The 23,591-nt window shown below is 39.8% G+C and overlaps 1 protein-coding gene across 26 annotated transcripts in view; it reads right to left on the reverse strand.

Annotated features, from left to right (window-relative positions):
• The window catches only part of EPB41L3 (erythrocyte membrane protein band 4.1 like 3), a 109,085-nt gene that overhangs the window by 18,201 nt on the left and 67,293 nt on the right, over positions 1–23,591 (reverse strand). For 12 of the 26 annotated variants that reach the window (XM_088060304.1, XM_014256885.2, XM_088060389.1 and 9 more), the window contains exons 4-13: positions 22,262–22,366; positions 19,971–20,013; positions 17,069–17,144; positions 15,295–15,513; positions 14,921–15,008; positions 11,269–11,421; positions 9,095–9,192; positions 7,579–7,754; positions 5,251–5,471; positions 1,197–1,763 (exon numbers count right to left, since the gene is read on the reverse strand). In XM_088060304.1, coding sequence (XP_087916430.1) covers positions 1,197–1,763; positions 5,251–5,471; positions 7,579–7,754; positions 9,095–9,192; positions 11,269–11,421; positions 14,921–15,008; positions 15,295–15,513; positions 17,069–17,144; positions 19,971–20,013; positions 22,262–22,366 — 1,746 coding nt within the window. The remainder of the gene's footprint in view (positions 1–1,196; positions 1,764–5,250; positions 5,472–7,578; positions 7,755–9,094; positions 9,193–11,268; positions 11,422–14,920; positions 15,009–15,294; positions 15,514–17,068; positions 17,145–19,970; positions 20,014–22,261; positions 22,367–23,591) is intronic. The other 14 variants (XM_088060363.1, XM_088060352.1, XM_088060362.1 and 11 more) reach the window with 3 other exon arrangements.

Consider the following 23,591-nt stretch of genomic DNA (forward strand, 5'->3'; position numbering starts at 1 on the left):
TTGGCTTTCCATAAAAAGGAAATTAATTCCTGCACCAAGTCTTACAAAACCAACAGCAGCAGATGAGAATGTTCAAGCTAGTTTATTGCAGAGAGCTACTGCAATGGACTATCGACAAGTGGCCAAGGTGGCTTTTTACACGGCCAACTGGTCAGCGATTATGTGATCTGGTTTTCTTTCTTTATATACAAGGCCAAACCATACTTTTGTATTTGAAGCTGAAGAAGAAAATAGAAAATTAAGGAAAACCTGAACTTGTTATTTTATCCTGTCAACAAAGAACCATCAGGCTCCAGCAAAAACTGAGATGCCAGTTACTCTGTTATTTAAGCAGATTCCTTTCCGATTCCTGCATATACCATCACATCCACAGTACCCAGAACCACTGCAGATTCCTACTGCAGCTGGTTCATCTGCCCTTGATGACTCTGGTTGGCTTGAGGCATCAATTTTGGCACTGCTAATCTAACACTGCAAATGTCAAGACAGCCCACATGGCATGCTCCTGCAACAGCTGCAGAACAGCTGTCCCAATCTAACCCCTCACTGATACATTGGATTTAACCATGGGAAAACAATTTAATCTGCAGCAGAGATGGGATCAAGGCTGAAAATTGAGATCCAGGTTTTGCTGGATCAAAAAGCCTTTTCTAGGGTTCAGCTACAGCTGATAGCCTTTTGCAAAAAAGCTGAGTCCATCTGGACTTTGAACATACTGAAGCTGGTGAGGGTGCTCATCCTCATTGGAAAGCTAGTTATATAAATAAATGTAGATACATATGCATATATTTGCACACTTCAGTAGTTATGCAGGAAATTATATTTAATACCCACTATTTAGATATCTTTTCTAACCTTAGTAGAAACTGATAGAGGGAAGAAAAAAAGTCTTATCACTTAGTGCAAGTCTCTTTGCACCAGCTGACACAGTTCAAGCTAAGCCTCTTCCACACAGTGTTGTGCCTAACCCTGGGCTCCAAGCTGTACTCCCAGCATGAGGAAAAAAAAATAAGAAGAAAAAAACCAAACCAAAACAAAAAACAACAACCCCCAAACCAAAAAAAAAACCCTTCTAACATATCAGCACAGACAGAAATGAGGCTCTGAAAGTAGGACCACTATTGCAGCAATCTAACACTGGTTAGGACTGAAGCACTGAACACAAAAAAGAGTGTGTTCGATGCCGAGGTACACACCTCTTCCTCTGAACTGTCACTCAGGTCATTGGCAAGTGAGGCACTCAAGGAGGCCGCCTTGGGCTCCAGGTAGCAGAGGCACATAGCCAGAGGAAAGGAGAGAGTGAGGGCGTATGGCACTGAGAAAGAGGCAGAGAGCAGAAAGAAAAAAATGAAGAGGAAGCAAGGCACGAGGGAGGGGGAGCGGATGGGGAGGTAGTGCTGCACACTGGCAGGCAGGAGGTTGGTTTCGGAGAGATTAGGGAGCGACAGGTAGCCATCGTCATCCAGGAGGGAAGGAAATGACTCTGGAAGTTGCAAGGAGAAGGAAAACAGTGTTCCGCCTTTGCCAGCTTTTTGCTTGTAGCCAAAAGCCATGTCTTGCTCGGCGGAGCAAACTCGCCCCTTTCTGTCAGAGTCTGGCTCCGACTCGCTGTGTTTTGGAGTGCTCTCTTTGAGGGCCTCACAGCCTAAGGACTTTGTCCGAGTGCTCTCCTTGCATCTCCTGCGAAGCTTTGCTGAAGATACATGGGGGCCAGGCTGAGAGGATGGCGAGGAGTGGTGGGAGTCAGTGCCAAGCAAAGATGGCTGGTGACAGAGAAAGAGCAGCAAACAAGGCGCAAAAGCAAAAGGACAAAAAGAAAACTGTAATTAGTTAATTTTCTTCCGTGATGGTAAATAATATATATTATATATATAGAATTATAAACAGTATTTTAACACCACAGCTTTCCACTGAATCGAACGGTGCATGTTCCCATGCCACACATCACAGGTATTAGCGAATCACGCTTCCAGCTTACAAAAGGCAACTTCTTGATTCAACGTTTGTCTAGTCCTTTGCAGCACAGTATTTACATAAAAGCCTCCACGGCCACATGGGGAGTTCCAGGTGCTGCCAATTTCCTCTTACTGCAAGATTGGTTTCCAATCATAAGGAGTTTTCAAACATGAAGTACATGGAGAGCAACAAAGAAGGAAACATATTTCTGATACCAGCACGACTTGTAACAGCATTCTTGCACTCAGGAGGAGACCCGGTGGGGGCCAGATGCTTCCCATCTACGCCTTGGACAATCTCAGTAGTAATAATTAAAACTCCAAGGACTTAAAATTCCTCCATTGCAATATTAAAAAAAAACAAAAAAACAACAACAAAAAAAAAACCCTAGGCCCTAAACCAAATTAAAACATATTATGGTTTGGTGGGAGAGAACAAATCCATTCATCAGCTGCTCCTGATGGAAAAAAACAGCTCGACAGCTATCCCAGAAGCCACTTCCTCAGCACAGCTGCCACCACTGGTCCCTGCTGGGCATCCCCACAGCCCTGCCTTCACCTCTGCTCAGTGTGAGCCCAAGCAGGCAGTGCTGGGGGCTCACCCCCTCGCAGTCATGCACCCTGCCAGCCCCTCCACGCAGCCACATCATTGCCTGTGCACTGAAAGAAGGCAGCTGAGACTTGTGGCTCAGCAAACCCCATCATCTTTCACTGGGGATCTGAAGGGGGAATGGCTAGAGAGAGGTCCTTGCCCCACACAGCCAGATCTCATAATCAAAATGTGACCCTTTACACGCAGTGAAGAGCCAAAATGCCCCTGATGCTTTTGCTACAAGTTTTACCACAATGCCAAGAATACTGGCTACCAACAAGCAGGATTTTCTTTGATATATGCCACTTGTAGGACATTCAGCTGGCCTTTCAGGTCATTTGAGGACAAAAAATTGGTAGGAGGAGGGAGATGATTCAGCAGAAATGGTGACTGTCATTTCACATGCTCCCTGCAAGCAGACACCACTGTCATTACCAAAATGCATACCCCAGTATGACACATCTGCCACAATGCTGATAGATCAGAGATGTTTTGGCCAAAATCTACCAGGTGCACATAGCTGAAGTGGCCCACAGGATCCATGACCAAACCCTAAGTGCCTGAGCTGCTCCATCCATAGTGCATCTCCCCAAGGAGCTATAATAGCCATTTAACTTTCACTCCAGGCTCTCAAAAGCAAAATTACTTTAAAGCCACAACAACATTTGTCTCCAGTTCAAGCTGGTGTTGAACTGGAGGCAAAAAGCAAATCCATGTTATAGACACAGGTTGCTACTAAGCCCAAACTTTACCAGGTATATTAATGGTAGGAATGGGATGTAAGCCAAGTAATTACATGGAAGAACTGCTTTCCTTCCTCTTTAGTATTTCCTTTTATCTTTTTTCTAACAATCTATCAGTTCAAGGAATCTGTATTCCCACACTAAGCAACCAGAACCAAGCCTAGCTTCAAACCACTTACAAATGTCTTTATGGGTTTAATGCAGTAAGCTCAAGTCAACATTTAATGCTGATGGACTCACACAGGTTTTTGTGTGAACTAAATACACACACAAATATAACTTCTCTTTATATTGTAAAGGTAAAAATCCAAAGTAAATGTATTATTTTCTAATACAGTCTATTCACTTACTGACATCTTTACAGTGTTAATATTTAGAATAACTTCTGGTACTTAAATACACATGGATAAAACAGAGACAAAATGTCCTAATGGAAAAGCTGAAAACATCTAAAACATTTATATGCGCATAAAAAGAGATTTGATTTCAAGCTTGTCTTGTGTTTCTTGAGACATTCTCTTTATGATGACAGACAAATCTGTTAACAGGTCCATGTGGAAGCAGGACTGAGATCTCTGTAGGATTACAGAACTGAAACTCTATTTATAATGGTTTGAACAGAATTCATCTTTTGAGTAGGGGGTAAAAATCAATCATTTGTGCATATTTAAGTTCCATCAAATTAGTCTCCTAAAATATCTTTGAGTATTTCTACCCATATGTAAGGAATAACTAGATGATCTTCAAAATGCAACTGATCCCTTCATGGACTTAAATTAATAAACAGTTGGAACGGAACTAGCTTCTGTTGGATGTTTTCTACACACTTGATTTTCACCATTCTTTCTCTATGTGGAAACTAATGGAGTTTCAAGAAGACCACAGTTAAATTTTGCAGAGATTATCTTTTAAATGTTACAATTACAGCACACACTTTCAACCTTTTCTCATTCACAATTTTATTTGTTTATGGTTTTCAGTACCTTAACTGCAACCCTTTTGAGGACTTGATCCTTTCACTATGTTGCTTATCATGGCATTATATGATAAAGCTAAAAGTTCAGGTTTTAACATTTGCATACTTGACAGTTCTGTGGGTGTAAATATATATGTTTTTCTTCCTAAAAGATGAGGGTTAACCTTACTTGTATAGCAAGTGCATTCCACAGTACACTTTCTGAATGTTATTCTACCATATTTCTCTTCCCTGTCAATCTCTATTCACTATTTTCTCCATCCTCCTGTTTGGTTTACCCTGTATTAATATCTCAGTAGATAGTATGCACAACCATGTGTGTATGTGTGTGGGGTGTTGCTGGGATTGAAGATGATGAGGGATGACTCAAATTTAACAATTGAGAAGAGAACCATCAATAAAAACTGCTTTCTTAAGCACAAACTTCAAACAAGTGAAGCAAATACTTTTGTAAGCCAGAAAAAAAATTGCTTATAACAGCAGATTAATATCCAGAAGTTAATAGAGAAAAAATGCCCACTGAAATTCATGCAAGGAAACAGTGTTATGAGAAGGAGAAGAGGAATATTTTAAAGCACAGAGCTATATACAAGAATACAGAACTGTTTTGTTGCCTTGTCAAAATAAAAAAAACAGGATGGCCATACTGAAGTCAAAATATGACCGAAAACCAGAAGAACAAACATGCACCACCAGGCTACTTCTGGGTATTTCCTAAAGAGTTGTTGAATGCTGTGTGAAAAACATCATTCTGACTGTTAAACATATTTCAAAAAACAGTCCAAGGCAGGAACTAACTTTTACAACATCATACGAAAACTGAAAGGACTACAAAAACACTGATTCAAGACATGCGTATGCACATAGCATATTTCCTTTCGCAGAACCAGTTTTATTTCCTCATTTTCCCCCCTCCCTAAAAATTCTGTTTCTCCAAGCACTCTCCAGGCAGCCCTGTTTAATACAAAACTGTGAAAATTCTACCTTGGTGTCATGGCGTATTGCTGAAATCGGGGTGACTTCCTCTGCTCTCTTCTTTTTGCCCTCTTCATCAACTTTGTCCTCTTCTGTCTTTTTCTCTGGAGTCACAGTGGTTATCAAGTTGGTCTGAGAGATGCCCTTTGTTGTGGCGTACTGGCCAGTACCAACCTCTGCAGCAGACACAGAATCCTTCATGTACATTTCATGGTTTTCATTCACTGATGCTAAAAGCAAATATTTAAAGAGGGAAAATCTGAAATAGCTTTTGCTGAGAAGCTGCATAAAATCAAAAAAGCTGGTTTAGAAAAACATTTGAAATAGTGCTGAAAACACAACTATGTCATGTTTCAGGAAACCAGAAGCATGTGCATACATTTAAATAAACTGTTTACTTGAAATGAAGCTCATAGCTTTTATATGCATACACATATATTATGGATGTGTATACACACATTACTGTAGTTAATGTGTGTATACACAGTTGTTAAATGTTAGCAAGCCGTTAAAATTACTACTGTAGTAAAACACCAGACAAAAAAAAAAAAAAAGCAACACGTTGCCACAGTTATCGGGCAGGAAACATAAGGAGAACCAGCTATGACATCAGCCATGGGGGTGGAAGAGATTTTTTTTCTAAAATCTGTCAGAATATAAAAATTCAGATCAAATGCAGATTTAGTAACATGCTGCATTACAGAAAATGACAATATTGATATAACACAGGCATAATACCTGAGAAAAAAGAAATGTGATCCTTGTATTACTGAGTACTAAAGTCTGCCAGTTAGGTGAGCTCATTATCCTAAAAAATTCTGCAAAGTGATGACATTCAGTTCAGTGCACCCAACCAGAATATTTTAAGATGCAAGTGCTCAATAATTAATCAGATTTAAGTATTAAAGTTATTTTGAAAGAAACAGTACCTTTACAGATAGAATGTAGTCAAAACTTTAAGACATTCCCAGACCTTGCTCTTGACTATTGGGTAACTAATTTCTAAACCCAATAGGATTATTCAAATTTCTAAACTCACATCTGTAACAAATGATAGAGTCTGGGTCACAATGTAAGCACAATGCAGAATGTTACAGACACATCTGCATTATAGTAACAACGCTAGTGAAGAGATCATAAGCATTGATTTAAAAAACCTCTTTCCCCCATTTTCACTTGGGCAAATTAACATCATAAAAACCTTGCAGAGTCTAACAAATGCTGTATAAAGGGTTTCAGGTATCTTATCTCTTGGGATTAAATTTAGGAGGCAGGAGAAAGCAAAGGGAGTAGAGGGAGACATCTTGTTTAGATGTTACAAACAAAATAATGCAGAAGGATAATTTCTGCTTTGAAACACATGCACAGCAATCAGGTCACCAGTTGCTTGGTAACGAGCAAGAAGCACATCAGAATTAGAAGATTCCAAAATAATTAATGACAAACAGCACCTTTAGAGGGAGAGAAAAAGGCTTGTCACTTGTACTTTTAAATCAAATCTTCTCCCAATTCCCACCACAAATTATACTCATTGCAATTTGTGATATTCTGCAAGATAATTAACCTTTTTTTTAATCTGTAATGAATCTGAGTTTAGCCTCAGTCTCTTTTTTTCTACAAAAATAAACTACAACACTACAACCTCTTTTTACTCAACAGCTGACAACAGTAATAGCTGATGGGAGCCGACACTGAACTACACACTGATTTAACCAAAGTCAGCAGCAGAACTGTGACCTCCATGAACCAAGGAAAAAGAGAGGAAGGATGTAGTATTAACCTATGTATATCACTCTCCATTTCATACCTTCAAAAATAATGTATGAAAAAGGTCTCAGTGCTCATTGGAGCAGGAATTGGGTAAGGTGAGGTAATTGGAATCAAGTGTTATTACTCAAAGGATATAATTAATAATTTATGGATTGTAACAAACTTAAGTGAAAAACCTACACAGGAGAAAATCTCAGATTCAACCAAAACCCAAACAGTCACACGTGCAAACCCTGAAAAAGTGTTGAAGCCTGACTTTCTTGGGCAGGCAGGTCCATCCCATCCTTCCCCAAAGCAGGGAAGCAGATATGAGGCCAAGGACAGAGGCTCCAAAGAAGAGTGGGCTCCAAAGAACATCCTCCAGCCAAACACTTTGTAAGAACACTGGCAGTACATTTAGCATGGAATTTCTCTGCATCCTCCTCTACCCCTGCAGTGCACATGCAGGTACTCGCAGCCTCCACTCAGCCACATCTCAAGGAGAGGAGATGGTGAGCTCTACACCTAACCTAAAGCAGTGACCACTGTGATGATAACTTCTGACAAGGTCAGTTGAGAGGACCTTACCCCCATCTAAGCTGCGAGACATGGTGTAACGTTTACTAGAGGAGCGCTCAAAGTAAGGTGCAGGACGGTCGATGAGGGCACTGGCTCTTCTCGTCTGGGCCTGTGTCCGGCCGCTGTAGCGAAACTTGGAGCCCAATGTGAGGAACTTCTTTGGAGGTGCTTCTGGCAGCAGGAGCCTAAAACACACCAAGCAGTGCACATGTTATTCCCCCTCCTCCAAAATCAGTCCACTGTTTCTGCACAGGAGAGAAGATGACTGCTGGGTATCACTCTCCATCGTAACCTGCGCCTCACCGGCCTGTGGCTAAAAGGGAATCAAAGGATGCCTCTCATACAGCATGACAAAACCACTTAGCTAAAGCATTTGAAGATCTGAGTTCTTTGAAATGGGCAAGAATCACTCAGCTCCTTCATGCTTGAAAATCAGATTTACTATTTTCTGATTACCAAAAGTAAAAATAAGGTGTTCCTTGTACCAGAGGCCCCCACTGGGCTGGAATGCAGATGTAGCTCTTCAAATTTAACATGGTGATGTTATGCTGAGGACAGGGCCAGAATTGATTTCCAGTGAATGACAGGCAGTATTCATTCACAGAGGTGTAGACATTTTTCAGGTTTGAGCTCTCCCCCCCTCTGTATTTTGGGCATGGTATCTGGCTGAAGAAGCCATTCTCCTGCTATGGACTCTATGCTTCAGACACTGATCTTTCATTAAAAATCAGAAAATACCCCAAAAAATGCATACTTCATTTCTCTTTAGATCTTTTGCTGCTAAGACTGCATTTCATATGAATGTACAGACAGCCTGAACCAATGGTTTTAAGAAAGGAGGGAAATTCTTCAGTACTCCCAAATATTCCCCAGAGGAGGTTCTTAAACACTGAACACCCTTTTAAACTAGTGAAAATATCACCCTTTTGGGTTTTCCTTGTTAAGTACCTATTTAATGACTATCTTAGCACAAACTAATTACAGCACTTATTTCACTATCCTAAACTTTTCTCAGTTCTTAGAAGTCAAAAAAATAGCTGCAAAACTCCTTAGTAATCCAAAAATTACAGCTGTGGGTTGGGTATTCTGGGTGACCAAAAAAAACCATGGCCTACTACTGTCTGTACTTTCATATATAATTAAATATAAATATTCTTCTTTTTAAACTCTTAACCACATCCCCCAGCAATCTTCCATATAAGTTGTTTTCCCTATGCAAGCTTCTATGCAGTAGTGCAGCAGAGTCCTTCATCTCTTTAATTATAGCAGCTGATAATATCGTTGCACAGATAAAGCAAAATGATTAATTAGAACCATATGGTGATTTTAAGCAGTATCCATCTGAAATAGCATGAATAATTTGGGTGCAACATCTCAAATTTTGAAAAAGCAATAATCTTCATCTGCTCAGAGGTACCTCATGATCAAAAAGACAATTTGATTTGAAGGGTTTTGTCTCTGCTGACAGAATTGATATTTTTCTTTGCGTTTTATATCACACCTTTAGGAAAAGAAATCCACATACCTGAAAAATGTATGGTGTTCAACACACACTTTCCATAAGCGCTTTGCAGCACGATGATTTGGCAACTTAAACCCAATAGTGCTTTCAAACTGCTCAAACTAGGTAGGAAAAAAGAATAAGTATGTTTTTGGTGCTGTGCATCTATTTTTAGACAGTGTACACAGGTTCATCTTCACTTCCTCCGTCTGTATCACTTCATTGCAAGGGCGAACGTATATGCTCATGTATATAACACACATGTACATATTCTACAGAAAGTATTCTGGGAAAGAAACTGTGAATGATAATCTGTGGCAGCATTTGAGGATCACTTCTTGGGGGGAAATATTGGTAATGAGCAAGAGATTTCTTATGGTGACAGTGATGTTTTTTATACCCCATACAAAGAGATCAGTTAAGATTTGGGAGACTTCTGAGAGAACACCATTCAAGTGTTTTAACCCTGTTGATTTATTTTAACCCCGTTGATTCATTTTCACCAGTTTAAACTACAGTGGGAAGGCTGGTAATAGCTGGAGGTGAGCAGCAGTCCTCAGGGACTGATTTGGTCTCACACAGCCTTAGATTAAGGATATTTACAGAGAAAGTACTACCATTAGTAAATCACAGTGGTTAGAGCCAATTCATCTGAGGAGGAGGAGGCAAGACAGGTAATTGACAAGAGTTGTCCAGAGATATGAAGAGACCTCTTTAGATTGTGCTGCAAATTTATATATTCCAGATGGAGAGGCTGTGCCAGCTGTATCTGCTGTAACATTTTGATGGCCACATGCAGACAGCTGAGCAGAAAACAGAGTTTCTGTGATGGAGGGAAGGTAGACAGAAGGCCACTTGTAAGGAAGTCTGGATCCCTACAGGAGCTGACAGGGAAATAAGGCAGGAAACAACAAAATAATAAAGATTATGTGGGACAGTAAATCACATTATCATCAAATGTAATTTGGACAGAGGCTGCATTGATTATTTTGCACACAGAACAATGACCTGGTCACAGGATACTGTGTCCCAAGAACAGCAGACCTCAACAGGGTAGCAGTGGTGGAGAGCTTCAGGAATGACAGTGAGGGCACTAGGAATGACAGTGGCTATTTGTCTGGGCTTTTAAAATCAAACTCAAGGCTGGAAACTCATTTACTAAAACTCTGTCTGCAAAGGGGCAGGAGATGTAGGTTTGAGGATTTCAGTTTAGGACTCTAAAAATGGCTCAGGCTCTGGGGTGGGGAACCCCCACAGGTTTCCCAGGTCAGTTATGAAGTCAGTCCCATAGACATTGGCTGCATTAAGGGAGAAAGGCCAGTCCTTATTTAAGTGATTTCTGTCCTGCTATACAGCTCCACACTCTAAATGGATACGGGGTATTCATCTATCACTGGCCAGTTAATGTACTGGCACTTAAAATGGAAATCCTCCTTCGCCTGTGATCCTGAGTTCTTTAAGAGTTATCATCTTACAGGCCAGGTTGGATGGAGCTTTGAACAACCGAGTCTAGCGGATGGCATCCCTTCCCACGGCAGAGGGGTTGGAACTAGATGGTCATCAAGATCCCTTCCAACCCAAACCATTCCATGATATCCATGATTTCTGGGTGAGCGCATGCCCGGGCCGTGAGGTCGGTATTTTTTTCACATCCAGCTGAGCCACGAGAGGGCACTCGCTGTACGAGGTTTCACATCCCCTTCTCCAGAGCCGGAACAGGAGCTCCGGTGGGCTTGGGAGGGCTAATGTGTGCAGCTACCCAAAGTGCTCTAAATACACTGGTCTGATATGTTTATAGGGTTTGGCATGGCCTGTCTACATCTCTTACTGGGTGAGATAAATGCCAGTTTCACGTACAACATGAAGGAGGATAGCAAGCTCTCCACAAATAAGCACTATGCTACTTAAATGCCCAAAGTATTCATAATATGGGTGAGCTTATTATGTGCCGATGGCCATATTTGTTCCTTACATCAGTTCATGGATGTAAACAGAAAAGTACCAAAGTTGTTTTTTACCTGTAATTTAAAGAAAGTATATAATGAATCTTTTCTAAGAAAATCAGCATAAATTAAAATTAGGAAATATAAATGGAGAGGAATGTTAAAAGCATGTAAGACAAAACAAATGAACAAATCAGTAAAAACTCATGTTTTTTCAAGAAGTTCATCCACTTAAGAGAATCAGGACGTCCTTACCTCCCCTGGTCGGATTTTGATGTAGAAGTTGTTTCTCTTGTAGGAAATTTTCAAAACCTTTGGCCAGGCAAATCTATTTATTCTGAGCCTGTCTCGATATATTAAGAGTCCACTTGCACAGACTCCTAGCATGATTTCCACTCCTTCAGAATCCTGGAATAGCAAGAAGTGCACTTTGTTAAGTATTTCTATCCTTGCATGCTACAGTACTACAGATTCCCGTATCCCGTGTTTCTATCTGATCTATGTCTTTTTAATGCATCAGCTGTAGTGACCTGATTTCTGAGCACTACCCTACTCACTGAATGCATTCATGCAAATAATAGTAAGGTTGGGAAGGGCGAAGAAAACTGAGGGTTTCCAGTGTTTCCTTATATTTTACAAAGACTCCAAAAGGAGGAGGGAAATTTTAGATGTCATTAAAATAAAGATATCAATCATATAGCAAAGTTTCATTAGCATAATAAAAAAAGGTTTATTAGCATAAATACCAGATTGAAAATAAGTATGACAGCATACAAATTTACTTCTCCTCATATCACTTATCTCCATGACTAAGCCTTGTGGATCCTTAGATTTTCCTTCTGTAGTTTGCTCATCTTGGCTTTAGTAGGCTTGTTGGTTTATTTAATGTTCTTATGCCTTTGCCAGTATTTCCACTTTGAAATGGCCAGTGGGCATAAAGTTGGGCATTTGGACCAGTAAAAGTTCTTTTCTAAAAGTGTGCGACTGTGCCTGTGCACAACCTACGTTTGACAGGAGGCTGTAGCTCAGACACATTAGCACTACAGAAGATTTGTCCACAGTCTTATCAGAACATACGCATAAATATATGGTTTTTAAAGTAAGAAATACAGGTTTTTTTTCCTTTAGAAGTCTTCAAATAGTCTAAAACAAATTTTTATTATCTTCTATCACTGTATCTTCGTTTAGCTAAGCACTAGTACTGATTTAGTAAAGAAGAATCCACTTCAAAGTAATTGCATTTTTCAAAAATTGTTTTTAAATAACCTAAAGTCAAAAAAGCCTGATCGCAGATGCTATGAAGATGTCACCCTATGATATTCACGAAATGAATTCATCATTTTCCTCTGGTTTTCCCAGCCAGCTATCTTTTAGGCACTCGGTGAAAATCTGATTACATTTCAAGACCAGCACAATGGTATATATGGTCAGTCATGAAAAAAACAGCTACGGTGCAGCTTGAAATTAAAAAAAAAAAAAAAAGTTTTGATATCACAACGTAGAAATAGTGCCATGAAGTCATTTCAGTATTACAAAGCACTTCAATAGAGGACATATGTTCCAACAACGATGGTATCACCTCTTAAATATAATTTTTTTTCCAAATACAGCTCTTGTGTGGTATTACCATCAGGCACTACAGAAAAAACAAAGCAAATTTTTTCAGTGTACTTCTGTTTCACTTTCCTAAGCAAAGAACAATGTCCAAATACAATGAATACAGCCTAGAAAACAAGGTCTTACTGCAGTAATCACACTGCCTGGTGAATGCCTGAAATGCAAGTGTGTTCATACATGGCACATACCTGCAGGTGCAAGGGGTTTCTTTTTTTGATACCCTTTCTCAAAAACTTGTTGCAATGCCTTCTTCCCTTATCTACACCTTTGCTGCAGATCTAAGTTTATTCAAGACTTCTGTTACTTGTTGGTGTCAGAGAATGTTTTCCAATGTAATACTACTAGTGTAAAATGAAACCTGAATAAAATAATTTGGCTTTTTTCAGGAGCCATGTGGTTACATAGGGCAGAAACCTGTTAGCTGTAATGTCTGAGGCACATCCCTGTAGATCTGCATATGGATGGGGGGACTTCCTCATAATGGTGACAGCCCAGAGGACAGATCTATTTGAACATATTTTTCATCACAGCTTTGCACTGGATAACTGAGAACTAGTTTTAATGCGAGCTGTTGAGTCCAACATCTGTCCAACACTGAGGATATTGGCACAGCCTTAATGAATTGACATTTATGTAGAGACATTTGCCAGGGCACGACTTCCAAAAGGCATGCACACAGATACTTGTCCCCTAGCCTGACACCTTCAGATCTCTCTGGAAGACCTAATTAAAACTAAACATGACTTCTCACGCAGAGTCCACTTTTCCCACCTTCAGCTCAATTTTCAAGATGACTGTCAAGTTTCCTAACTCACAGACAGACACACCTTGGTTATCACCTCAGCTTTTTAAAATAAAGAGCATTAGTTTGAAGAGAGATTGGCTTTTCTACTAACTTCTCTTGTTCCGAGTCTTTCGATATGAAAAAAAAAGAAGAGAAAACCAGGATACTAATACTTTTTCAGGAAAGAATAAATAAAATGGTTATCTTATAATAACCCATCTTAAACTTCACAGCTGTTCTCCAGTATTCTGAAAAAATACTTAGGCCTTAATGCTATGTTATGTAAAATTTTCAGTAACAAAGCTTGTAACTTACTTAAAACAGTAATCCATTTAGTAGCTGGTTTTTGGTTTTCTTTGCATCAGAAAAAAAACTATCAAGTGACATTTGCCAATCCATTTCTCTCTGCTCCAAATATCCCTCAAGACAGTGTGCGTATCTGCAGGATACAGGGAAGGCAGTGGCATCCCCTCCTGGTGGATGTTGCCCATTGAGCTGTATACAGATTCTTCATTTTCAGTGAAGGCAATTAACAGAACACAAAAGACTGCCTTGAATTCTCTAACACACATACACAGCTCCTACAAAATGCCCCAGGGACACGGTTGCAGGCTCTTTCAAGATCCAAGCTGCAAATTTATCTTAATTCTTGAAAGGATCTGCTGCAGCAAAAAAACAGGCTCACAATAATTTGACCTTTACAGAAAATGGTTTTCTCCACAGGGCAGAATTCTTTGTTTCCATATTCATTTGCCAAGGATGCTTGCTAACCTCAAAAATGTTAAAATCCGTTAGTCTTACTCTGAAGAGTAAAGAAAACAACAGTAATTATTTATTTGAAAAGAAAATTTAAAACCAAAAATCAGACAACCAACACAAGGCTAATAGGTGGTTCTCCCAAGCCACAGTAAGAATGAGCATGTTTTATTCATAACTTAGCCTGCTGATGATTAGAGAAAATACTTGAACATGGAAGAATGTTTCCAGGAGAATTACTGCCCTCCCTGTCAACTGCAACAACCACACTTCAGGAGAGAAACAAGCTGCTGTCTCCCAATTATCATCAACCTGATTAGGTCATCAGCTAAATAATTGCTTGAAAGTCCTTTGCAACATAGAAATGATCTGCTATCCAGCTAAGATAGCATGGTTGGCCTTATTAAACTGGAAAATGTAGCTGAATTAAATGAAACTTGACCACTCTCTGGACAGCTTCTAAAATCCTCCCTCATCACCATCTATTCAGTATTTTCCTCAAGGATAGCACTGTTAAATCAACGTGAAAGTTGATGTGCAACTTCTTTGGATCTACAGGATAAGTTATGTTATGGTTACAGGATATATTTACACTTACTTCATGAGTCACCTTTCCTCATGTTGACACATAATCCATCCCACAAAATTTGTGTCTCAAAAATACAAGAAAAAATAAATCAGGGATTCCATGCAGATCCATGTACTATGCCACAGGAGACATATGCCCAGTGAAAGAACTAAACTACATACCTTGGCATGATGGAGATCTACTCCATACATGGATAGTTTTTTGGCATTCTCCAAGAAATGCATCTCAGCTTCTGCAGGTGTCATTCCCCTGTGGAAAAGTAACCAGTTCTAGCATAAATGTTAAGGAAACAGAATCCAAAAGAAAATCCAGCAGCTGGAAAACATTTTCAGAACTACAGCCATACCCCTTAGGTACCTACCAGAGCCACAGCTCTAGAGCAGACCCTGTTAACTCACATGCTGCAAAGCTCTTCTCTATCCAAAGACAAACAGAGGAGTCTTGCCAATTAAGTACACCACTTCAGAATTTAACATCTCCTGATGCACCAAGATGGTACCAGAAGCTAGAGCTCACACTGATGCCCTCTGCTTACCTGTGGCTCTTGTGCAGCTCGATCACTTTGTCCTCCAGCTCTTTAGTGTGGTTTGGCGCAAAGCGGAATTCGCTGATGTAGTCGCTGCCGTACTCGTCTGGGTCGTAGTCACCAAGCTCCGACTGCACGGTGTAGGAGCCCAGCAGGGCCAGCGTGACGAACGAGCAGGGCAGCCGACCCGAAACGATGTCATCTCTCAGCTGCAAGCAGAGGTAGTACCTGCAAGAGAGCACCAAAGCAGCTCAGACAAGGCCCCTCCACCACTGCCCCCAAAGAAGCACCGCCCGAGCACTGGAAAGAGACCTGGGTTCCAACAGGAATTTGCAGACGGCCAAACCCTGAGATTTTCAGCCATTTACAAGGACAATTATAATTTTGTAAAAAAAACCCCAAAACACCAAGCTTTTGTCTGATTTATCAGTAGGAACACCTAATTTATCTTTATACAGCAGCATGGAGATCTCTTAATAAAATAGGTTATTACTTTGTTTAGTGATCTAGATGAAAAAATACCCATTAAACATACTAGATTTCTATCATAAGTCACTTAAATATAGATCTACCTGATAACTCTTTAAGGAGAAAAAAATAATTAAAACCCTCACACACTGTTCATTTAAGAATAGCTGATCTCCAAGCCATTCAAAAAAATAAGCTGTCTCTTTTGCAATATGTTGTGCTGTCTCAAAAATACATTTAAACAATAAATGCTATTAAAACCACAGAAATATGCAGCGCAAGGTTTCACCAACTAGATGAAAACAGAAATACAGGTGAAGAGCATTGGTTTGGTGGCAAAGGCAGAGGTCCCAGGGGAAATTTAAGAGTCCAAAGAGGAATAAGGCAATCCTTTCCTTTGGAAGTCCACTGCTCAGTTGTGAACTCTTGGCACACTCTCCTTCCGCACAGTACCTACCACAGGGGACCCTGATCTAGGCCAAAGGCTTCATGCTACCTTAAAAGCAACGCATAGTTCATAAAGCAATGTAGGTTAAAAATATTCAAAGGTTGCAAATGTTGCAACAGGCTGGGGAACAGTTTGCTGATGGCATAATATCTCATCATGGCTCAAAGCTTTTGTGCCTCCTTCCAAGGAGGAAATCAGGTGAGGTTTTTATTTTGTTTTTTTTTGTTGTGGTTGCAATATGAATACAAAACCAGAGAGCAGAGGTATAGAGTGCAAAGCTGAGTGACTTGGAGAGCAGGGAGCAGCTATTCATTACCACCATATTCGCTATTCCATGCACATTGATTGCTTACTTTGTCGAATGATATACAAAATTTACATGCATGCTTATTCTCATCTATGAGAATGTCGATTTCAGCTGGGAAAGAGTTCATTCTTTTTTTTTAAGTAGCTGGTACAGTGCTCTGTTTTGCATTCAGTATGGTCATGAAACCACAACATTATCTCACTTCTTTCCTTTCACAGTCATAATTTTACTTACAGTAGTAACTTGGTACTGCTGGAAAAAATGGGGATTTGGTGTCTTTGTGAAAATTAAAATCATCTCCAAGGAATATATTCTATATTCTAAGGAATATACATATTGAAAAAGCTGGGGTTTAGGCTTAAACTACATAAAATAGTTCATAACACAGGAGATAGACACTGTTCACACTGTCTTTTCTGCCAAAGCATTGCATATTTTCCATAAGCTCATATGAAAGACAACAGAATAAAAGCATTTATTTTCTTGGATAATTAGAGTGTAAATACTACCAGGAACAGCTTTTAATCCACTTTTAAAAAGGTATTTAATGTTTAAAACACCTGGTAATGTCTTCAGATAGCTGGGCAGGGTCTGGAGGGTAGAATTTCACATTAAATGCAAACTGCCAAGCACCACCTGGAAAAGAACACAGGTTGACTGAAAGTATACTGGAAGTGCAAACAGAGATGCTCATGCTATTCAATCACCAGCAGACTTAAAAAAATATCCCAGACAAGCAATTAACGAGAACGGGCTTTAGAATATTTTTCTCACACGTTGTACTGAAGATACTGCATTAAATCAGATTTTACAGCTCTTTTCTTATTTAGTAGGACTACCACTAAAATGAGGACTCTGAGTGTGCAGTAATTTATTACTAATACTAAAAAAACCCTCAGTCTGAGAACAAAGTTTATGGAAAGTAAGCACCACACAGCCTGTACAAGCTTTAAAAAACAATAACCCAGAACACCGAGGCACTGGAAACACCACAAGCCAGAGTACAAGCTGGCTCTGGAGCAGGGTGATGTGCCGAGGTCTAGCTGCCCAAATCAGCTCACAGCATCCTCTCAGAGTGCTGCCTCAGCACATAGCTCCTTTCTTCAGCAGACATAAATTATTGTGCAGAGAAAACTGCAAGGACAAACAGAGAGTATGACTGCAAAAGTCAGCACTGGGGAATTCTTATTTAATTATTTCACTAAAGTTAGTTGACCCACAGGATGAATACTGGTTTGTATCTCCAGATTTAGCAAAATTATTTCTGGAGTGTTAGCTTTAAATGTTGTTAAAAAATAATATTAAGATTTAAAAAAGGAGTTGAACATGGTATGTAAATCTGGAAGTTATTCTGAAAAAAGGGTTAGGTTACACTAACACATGACTTGAATACAAATGAAAAGCAATAACAAAACCCCAAACCACATTGTTCTTACAAGCAACAAGGAAATTTTATCCCATGGGAGGCCCCATCCACTTTGGTCATACACACATCTAATCTCAGATATTCAAGGCCAGGCTGGATGGGTCTTTGAGCAATCTGCTTGAGTGGGAAGTGTCCCTGCCCATGGCAGGAGTTGAAATTCAGTGATCTTTAAGGTCCCATCCAATCCAATTAATTCTATGATTCCATGAATGTGCAAGAAGAGTTTTGATGTTCACCACCAGGACTTCAGCTCTTGGCATGACTTTTGGAGTCCTTGAGTCTAGGAACTTCTCCATTTTCTTGGGCCATAAAATAAAGGAAGATTTGGCTGGCAATGAGGATGGGGCATGATCCCACCAGAGAGCAGACCAGCCCCAAGGTGGTAATGCTTAGCCAGAGGTGACACCTGGTTCCACAACAGGTGGAAGGGACTATGGCCTGCAAATCTATTCCTTGGCACAAAAAAATAAATCAAAGCTATTATGATCATTTATTATTTATTATTATCATTTATTATTATGATTATTATTATGATCAAGCCTATCATAATAGCACAGATGGTTAAGACAGAGGAGTAAGCAGTCTTTACCTGAATTTTTTTGGAATAAAACCTAACAGTACAAGTGCAAGTCAGTGAGTTATAGCTAATGGGGTGTGAACCAAGGGCCTTTCTCAGCCACTGGGATGAAGTCCCAGCAGTGTGTCCTGTGTGTTGTACAACTCAACCAGCGTCTAGCAGGACTATATTTATTTATTTATTTATTTATTTGTTTGTTTGTTTGTTTGTTTGTATTTATATATTTATTTATATTTATATATGTTTTGGAAAGCATTATGGGTAACAGCACTACTTTTCTACTGTTGGCCTGTTCCAAACTTCTGGGATGAATTGTACAGAGAAAGCAAATTATTACTGTCATTTTCTGCAAATACAACTGTCCACTGCCTCAAGTCCAGGATGAGACTCTTCTGCCTTCGTTAATCTCCTGCTGTCACAACCCTTCATTGTCTATTTCATGGCTTGGGTACATATGAAATGCATTTCAAATATGTGGTGGGGAGCTGAACTGCTTTGCTTTCATTGGCCATCTGTGTAACCTGACTCATTGTGGTCTAAAGCACCTTCCTCTCCAGATCCATCCCTTCATTAGATTTAAAAAAGGCAAATGTTCATTACTTTGTTATGCAGATCACTTACTTGTATAGAAAATAATACTGGAGAAAAGGGGAAGTTGCTCATAGTAAGTGGGGAAATTTTCCTACCAGTGTAAATTAACCCTTTTAATCTTGGAGGGGAAAGAATTTGTTTGCCAGGCCCGACCCAACAAATGTGAACTACCAGATACATTTGTTTTTGGAAGCACAAATTCTAGAAGAGGTCACCTACAAAATGTGCAAAAAAAAAAAGTTACTGAGGCTTTGCTGCCCACAGAAGTCATACACACAAAATTCTGTCCTTTTTAAAAGTGAGGGGAAGTAAAAAAAACACAAGTCAACTTTTGAGCCCAGCAGTCTCAAAAAGGTTTTCCTTTGAGAGATTTTTTTTATTTCTAATATAACAGACACCTAATTATAACAACTGAGCTTTTAAAAAGATTCATGTGAATCAGAAAATTGACTGAATGGTCATTTTAGGAGCAAAGATCAATATTCTAAAATGAAGAAAGGAAAGGTATTTAGATGGAGTACTATTTTGTATCAGTGAATTATTTCAGTATGGGGCAGTGTTTTTGGATATGATATAAATATCAGTAATGCAAGTAATAATTAATATACGTGGCCTACTCCCTAAGGTTACATTGCTTAATGTCAAACTTCAGGATTTTGCATCTCTGCAAATGTCAAGTTGTTTTCAGCAATGCAAGTTCATGCGCTACGAGCATCAGAAATGCCTCACCATCATAGTGGCGTAAAAAAATCTAAAGGATGTACATAATTCCTTTGCTAAAGACTTGGGACAGGATACAAAAGATGACTGTGAAATACACTGTCCCCATGGGGAGACATGTAGAAGGAGGCAATGATAACAAACTTACTTCGGATCTGCTTCTTGATTTCCTTGGCAGGGTCCAACCAATTCTGCAAAGAAAATGTTTCCTCTTTTCAATTTGTATTAGAAAACACAACAAATACTATTTTTAAAACAGTACTATGAGTCAAAGCTAGAACACAGGAAGCTCTGCCACACCTTTCTCCTTGGAGTAGCAGTAGACAGGGCTAAGACTAATTTTCAAATGTGGCCCTGGGCAGAAACAGGATTTTTGTTAACCTTCACAGACTTTGAGGGCCTGAATGATTTGAAATAAAAGAATAAAAAATAGGAATTGGTAAAATGAACCCACAGAGATATCTTCACGGAGCATCTTCCAGGAAAACTAAAGTTCTACAGGCTTGTTATAAAAAGGTGGTTTTGATGGATTTTTTTCCTCCAATCCTGGAAAGACTGAGAAGACTTGCTAGGGGATAAGCAAGTGCAGAGTACGGCACTACCCTGTTTGCAATGCAGCATGGGCATGAGGGGCTTTCCAGGGAAAACCAGAGGCAGAACCACAGCACCTCTGCCCGCACCCACACCATGCAGAGCCCACTGACTACTCAAGATAAAACCCCTGCTGAGGAGGTGAATTATCCCAGTGATGTGTTAGTACTCCATGGATGCCAAGGAGCAGATGAAATTCCTCCAGAGGAGGCACATGGCAGCTTGGGGCCCTGAGTGACTCTGCTGTCTTGACCTCTAAGAGAATCAAGTTAATATTTAAAATGCGTCACAGTCCAGAACAAAAAGTTCGCTTTCCCCAGGAAAGTTCCACTTTCTCCAAAGGAAGATAAACAAAGGTATCAGAGAGACAATAAAACACTAAAGAGATATCGAACAAGCTGAACACAACAATCACTCCCCAACAAAAACAACCACTTTGCAGCTGTCCAAACCTGCTCTGTGGTGCAAAACATGAGCCTGAAGATCTCCAGCTATTGCTGAGCACAAAAGCACACTATGCACCGAGAAATTAAAGACGCATTAGGATTTCTGTTTACAAAGATGACATGGGGTATGGGCATGTACGTTGTCTGCCTGGAAGTTATGCGCCAGAGGATGGAGGTGAATTGCTAAGTACTTTGACGTTAAAAATATGCATGTTATTGATCAATAAAAGTGGTAGCAGGCAGTAGTTCTTTTAACTGTTTAGCTCTGTAAAATAACAGGTGACCTATAAATGTTTAGTGCTTATAAATCACATGTTAATAATGAACCCATGCTTCTTTTTCCCGAAGGAAAGTATACCTATCTGAAAATGCATAGACTTCTGCCTAGCTTTTCTCAAAACTAAGCACATGCTAAGGCAATATCTTGCACTGGCATGGACCAAGCTGCTTAAGTGACTTTTGGAATTAGAAACAAAAAAGTCTGTGAAGACAGGGGGGAAAAAAAGAAACAAAAAGACTGATTTCTTTCATATCATATATATTTGAAACAAAAGGAAGCCTAGAAAACAGCTGTTGTTCCCACAAGACATAAACAGCTAAAAAAGTAGTAGCAGCTCCAGCTCCATCAGGGAAGACCTTTCAGGCCATGCAAAGCACAAAGTCCCTTCAGCTGGTGAGCTCTGCTGAACTACTGCACACATTGCTAAGAAGTTTGTATTGGTTTCTGTCAAAATATTTATCTTAAAATGTCAAAATAACACAACGTATTTTAAATTACCCTTTGATACGCTCTCTTTCACCATACCATGCCCCAAACAATGTATGCACGTATCACCTGCACGTTAGATCATCTTTGACACTTGCAATACACAGCTTGTTTCATACTGAAGCTGGAATGCAGGACAGCAGAATGTGATTCACTACTGTGACCAGCTGCTTCTGAAGACTAATGTCTCTAGTCAAATCAACAATAATGCTAAGATAAAGTCAAGGCTTAGAGCCTTCCCTTATCTTAGCAGTTAGCAGTCAGTCATCTCCTGCCTATCTGTGTCCCAACCACTATTATTAAGCCATATTTTAGTATTATATGTTTTGCCGTGTATCTATGAGTGTAAATCTGACTTTCATTTATGACAGTAAAGGAATAAATCATACTAGAAAGAGCACCAGCTATGTGATTAATATCTTTCATGTCATAAATAGCTGAAAGAGAGGGAACCCAGGGAAACACAAGAGATGCTCTTGAGAAGTAGAGTCACAAAAAACAATTGCTCAAACTGTGTCTATGGAACTTGGCAAGGAAGATAAAACCAGCTTCTGGATTGTTTGCAGCTGTCTGGGGAGCATCTCAGGGACTTCTGACGTTCACAGGCCAGAGGCCACCTGCAGTTTTGTGTGTTACCTTTTGGTTTTCTGTATCTCTGTATGTTAGCCCAAAGTAGTCTTTTTCCAAAAGGTTCAGATGCTCGCACACTTTGTCAAACAGCACTTGACCTCTGGAACGTTTCTGTGGGAAATGAACAGAAAACAAAGAAAAAGACACTTAAGTTTGCAAACTAAAGTAAAATAAACATTAAAATAACACTTTTTCTGTCAAACCAGTAGCCTCAAAATGATTCAAATCAATGCACACATCTTTCCAACCTATTGACCTGGAGCTTCATAAGAATCTGCTGAATGGGGCAAATCCTCTTTTCCTAAAACCTCAAGTATTCTTGCAGAGCTAAAAATAAGTCATACGTGTCATGTTTCAACTTCCAATAGGAAAATCTCTTCTGTTTTTCAGAAACTGCAACTTCAAGAGCATGATGAGGTCACACCTCTGTAAACTGAAGCAATTCTTCATGTGCAAGTAGCAACAAATAGCAGTTCAAAATATTCCTGGTCATGGATTACCAGAGTTGTGACTGAGGGGCAATCCACTGGAGCAAAAACCAAACATGGACATACTTTTTTCTTTGGTAATAGTCTGGACTGATTTCAGGACCCATTTTTGTTTAATACACAGATAAATGTGATTACACCATCTATGAACATCATGGAAAGAGCCTAGTATCCGACTGGGAATGCAGCTGGGTAAAAAAGCAGCTTTCCAGTGCCCCACTAACCTTCTTTACTGCTGGCATGTCAGATGAGAAGACCTCTCACTGTCAACACACAGAGCCCTTAGCAGAAGCTTCATAGTATCTATCATACTGGACAGTAAAAATTCAGGTCATCCTGGTTCTCAGCGATGAATGTGAAATTGAGGAAAAAATTCTCCAGAAAATCAAACAGACAGAAACATCCTATTTATAACCTACACATGCCAACTTTGATATGCATTAGCTATGATAAACAACTCAAAATTATTTGGGCCATATTCATCACTGCGTTTCATCATTGCCTGCTTCCCAAAGCGCGACTCAGCTAAAGGAAAAAAACTCCCCACTTTATTGTGACCACACACAAACATAAATATTTTAGTTGATGTCAGTGCAGCATTTTCTTTATCTGTAGCATACACATGACTAGAAGCAGACTAGAAATACACTACTTGCTTCAAAGGCAATGCAGGCAGTTAACACAAAAGAGGAGAGAATGCCACCCCCAAATGTACGTGCCTCTGCCAACAGAACTGTGCCCCGACTGCGCTGCCAGCCCAGCAGCCTTGGCTGGGAGAGGGCAGTTCAAAATCCAAGCTGACACAGCTATGCCAACAAACCCATGGAGCCCAACGCTGCCCTCTAACT

Source organism: Pseudopodoces humilis, chromosome 1, assembly GCF_049639895.1.
Source record: "Pseudopodoces humilis isolate 2021_Gansu_Grassland_sample_001 chromosome 1, ASM4963989v1, whole genome shotgun sequence".
Lineage (NCBI taxonomy): Eukaryota > Metazoa > Chordata > Aves > Passeriformes > Paridae > Pseudopodoces > Pseudopodoces humilis.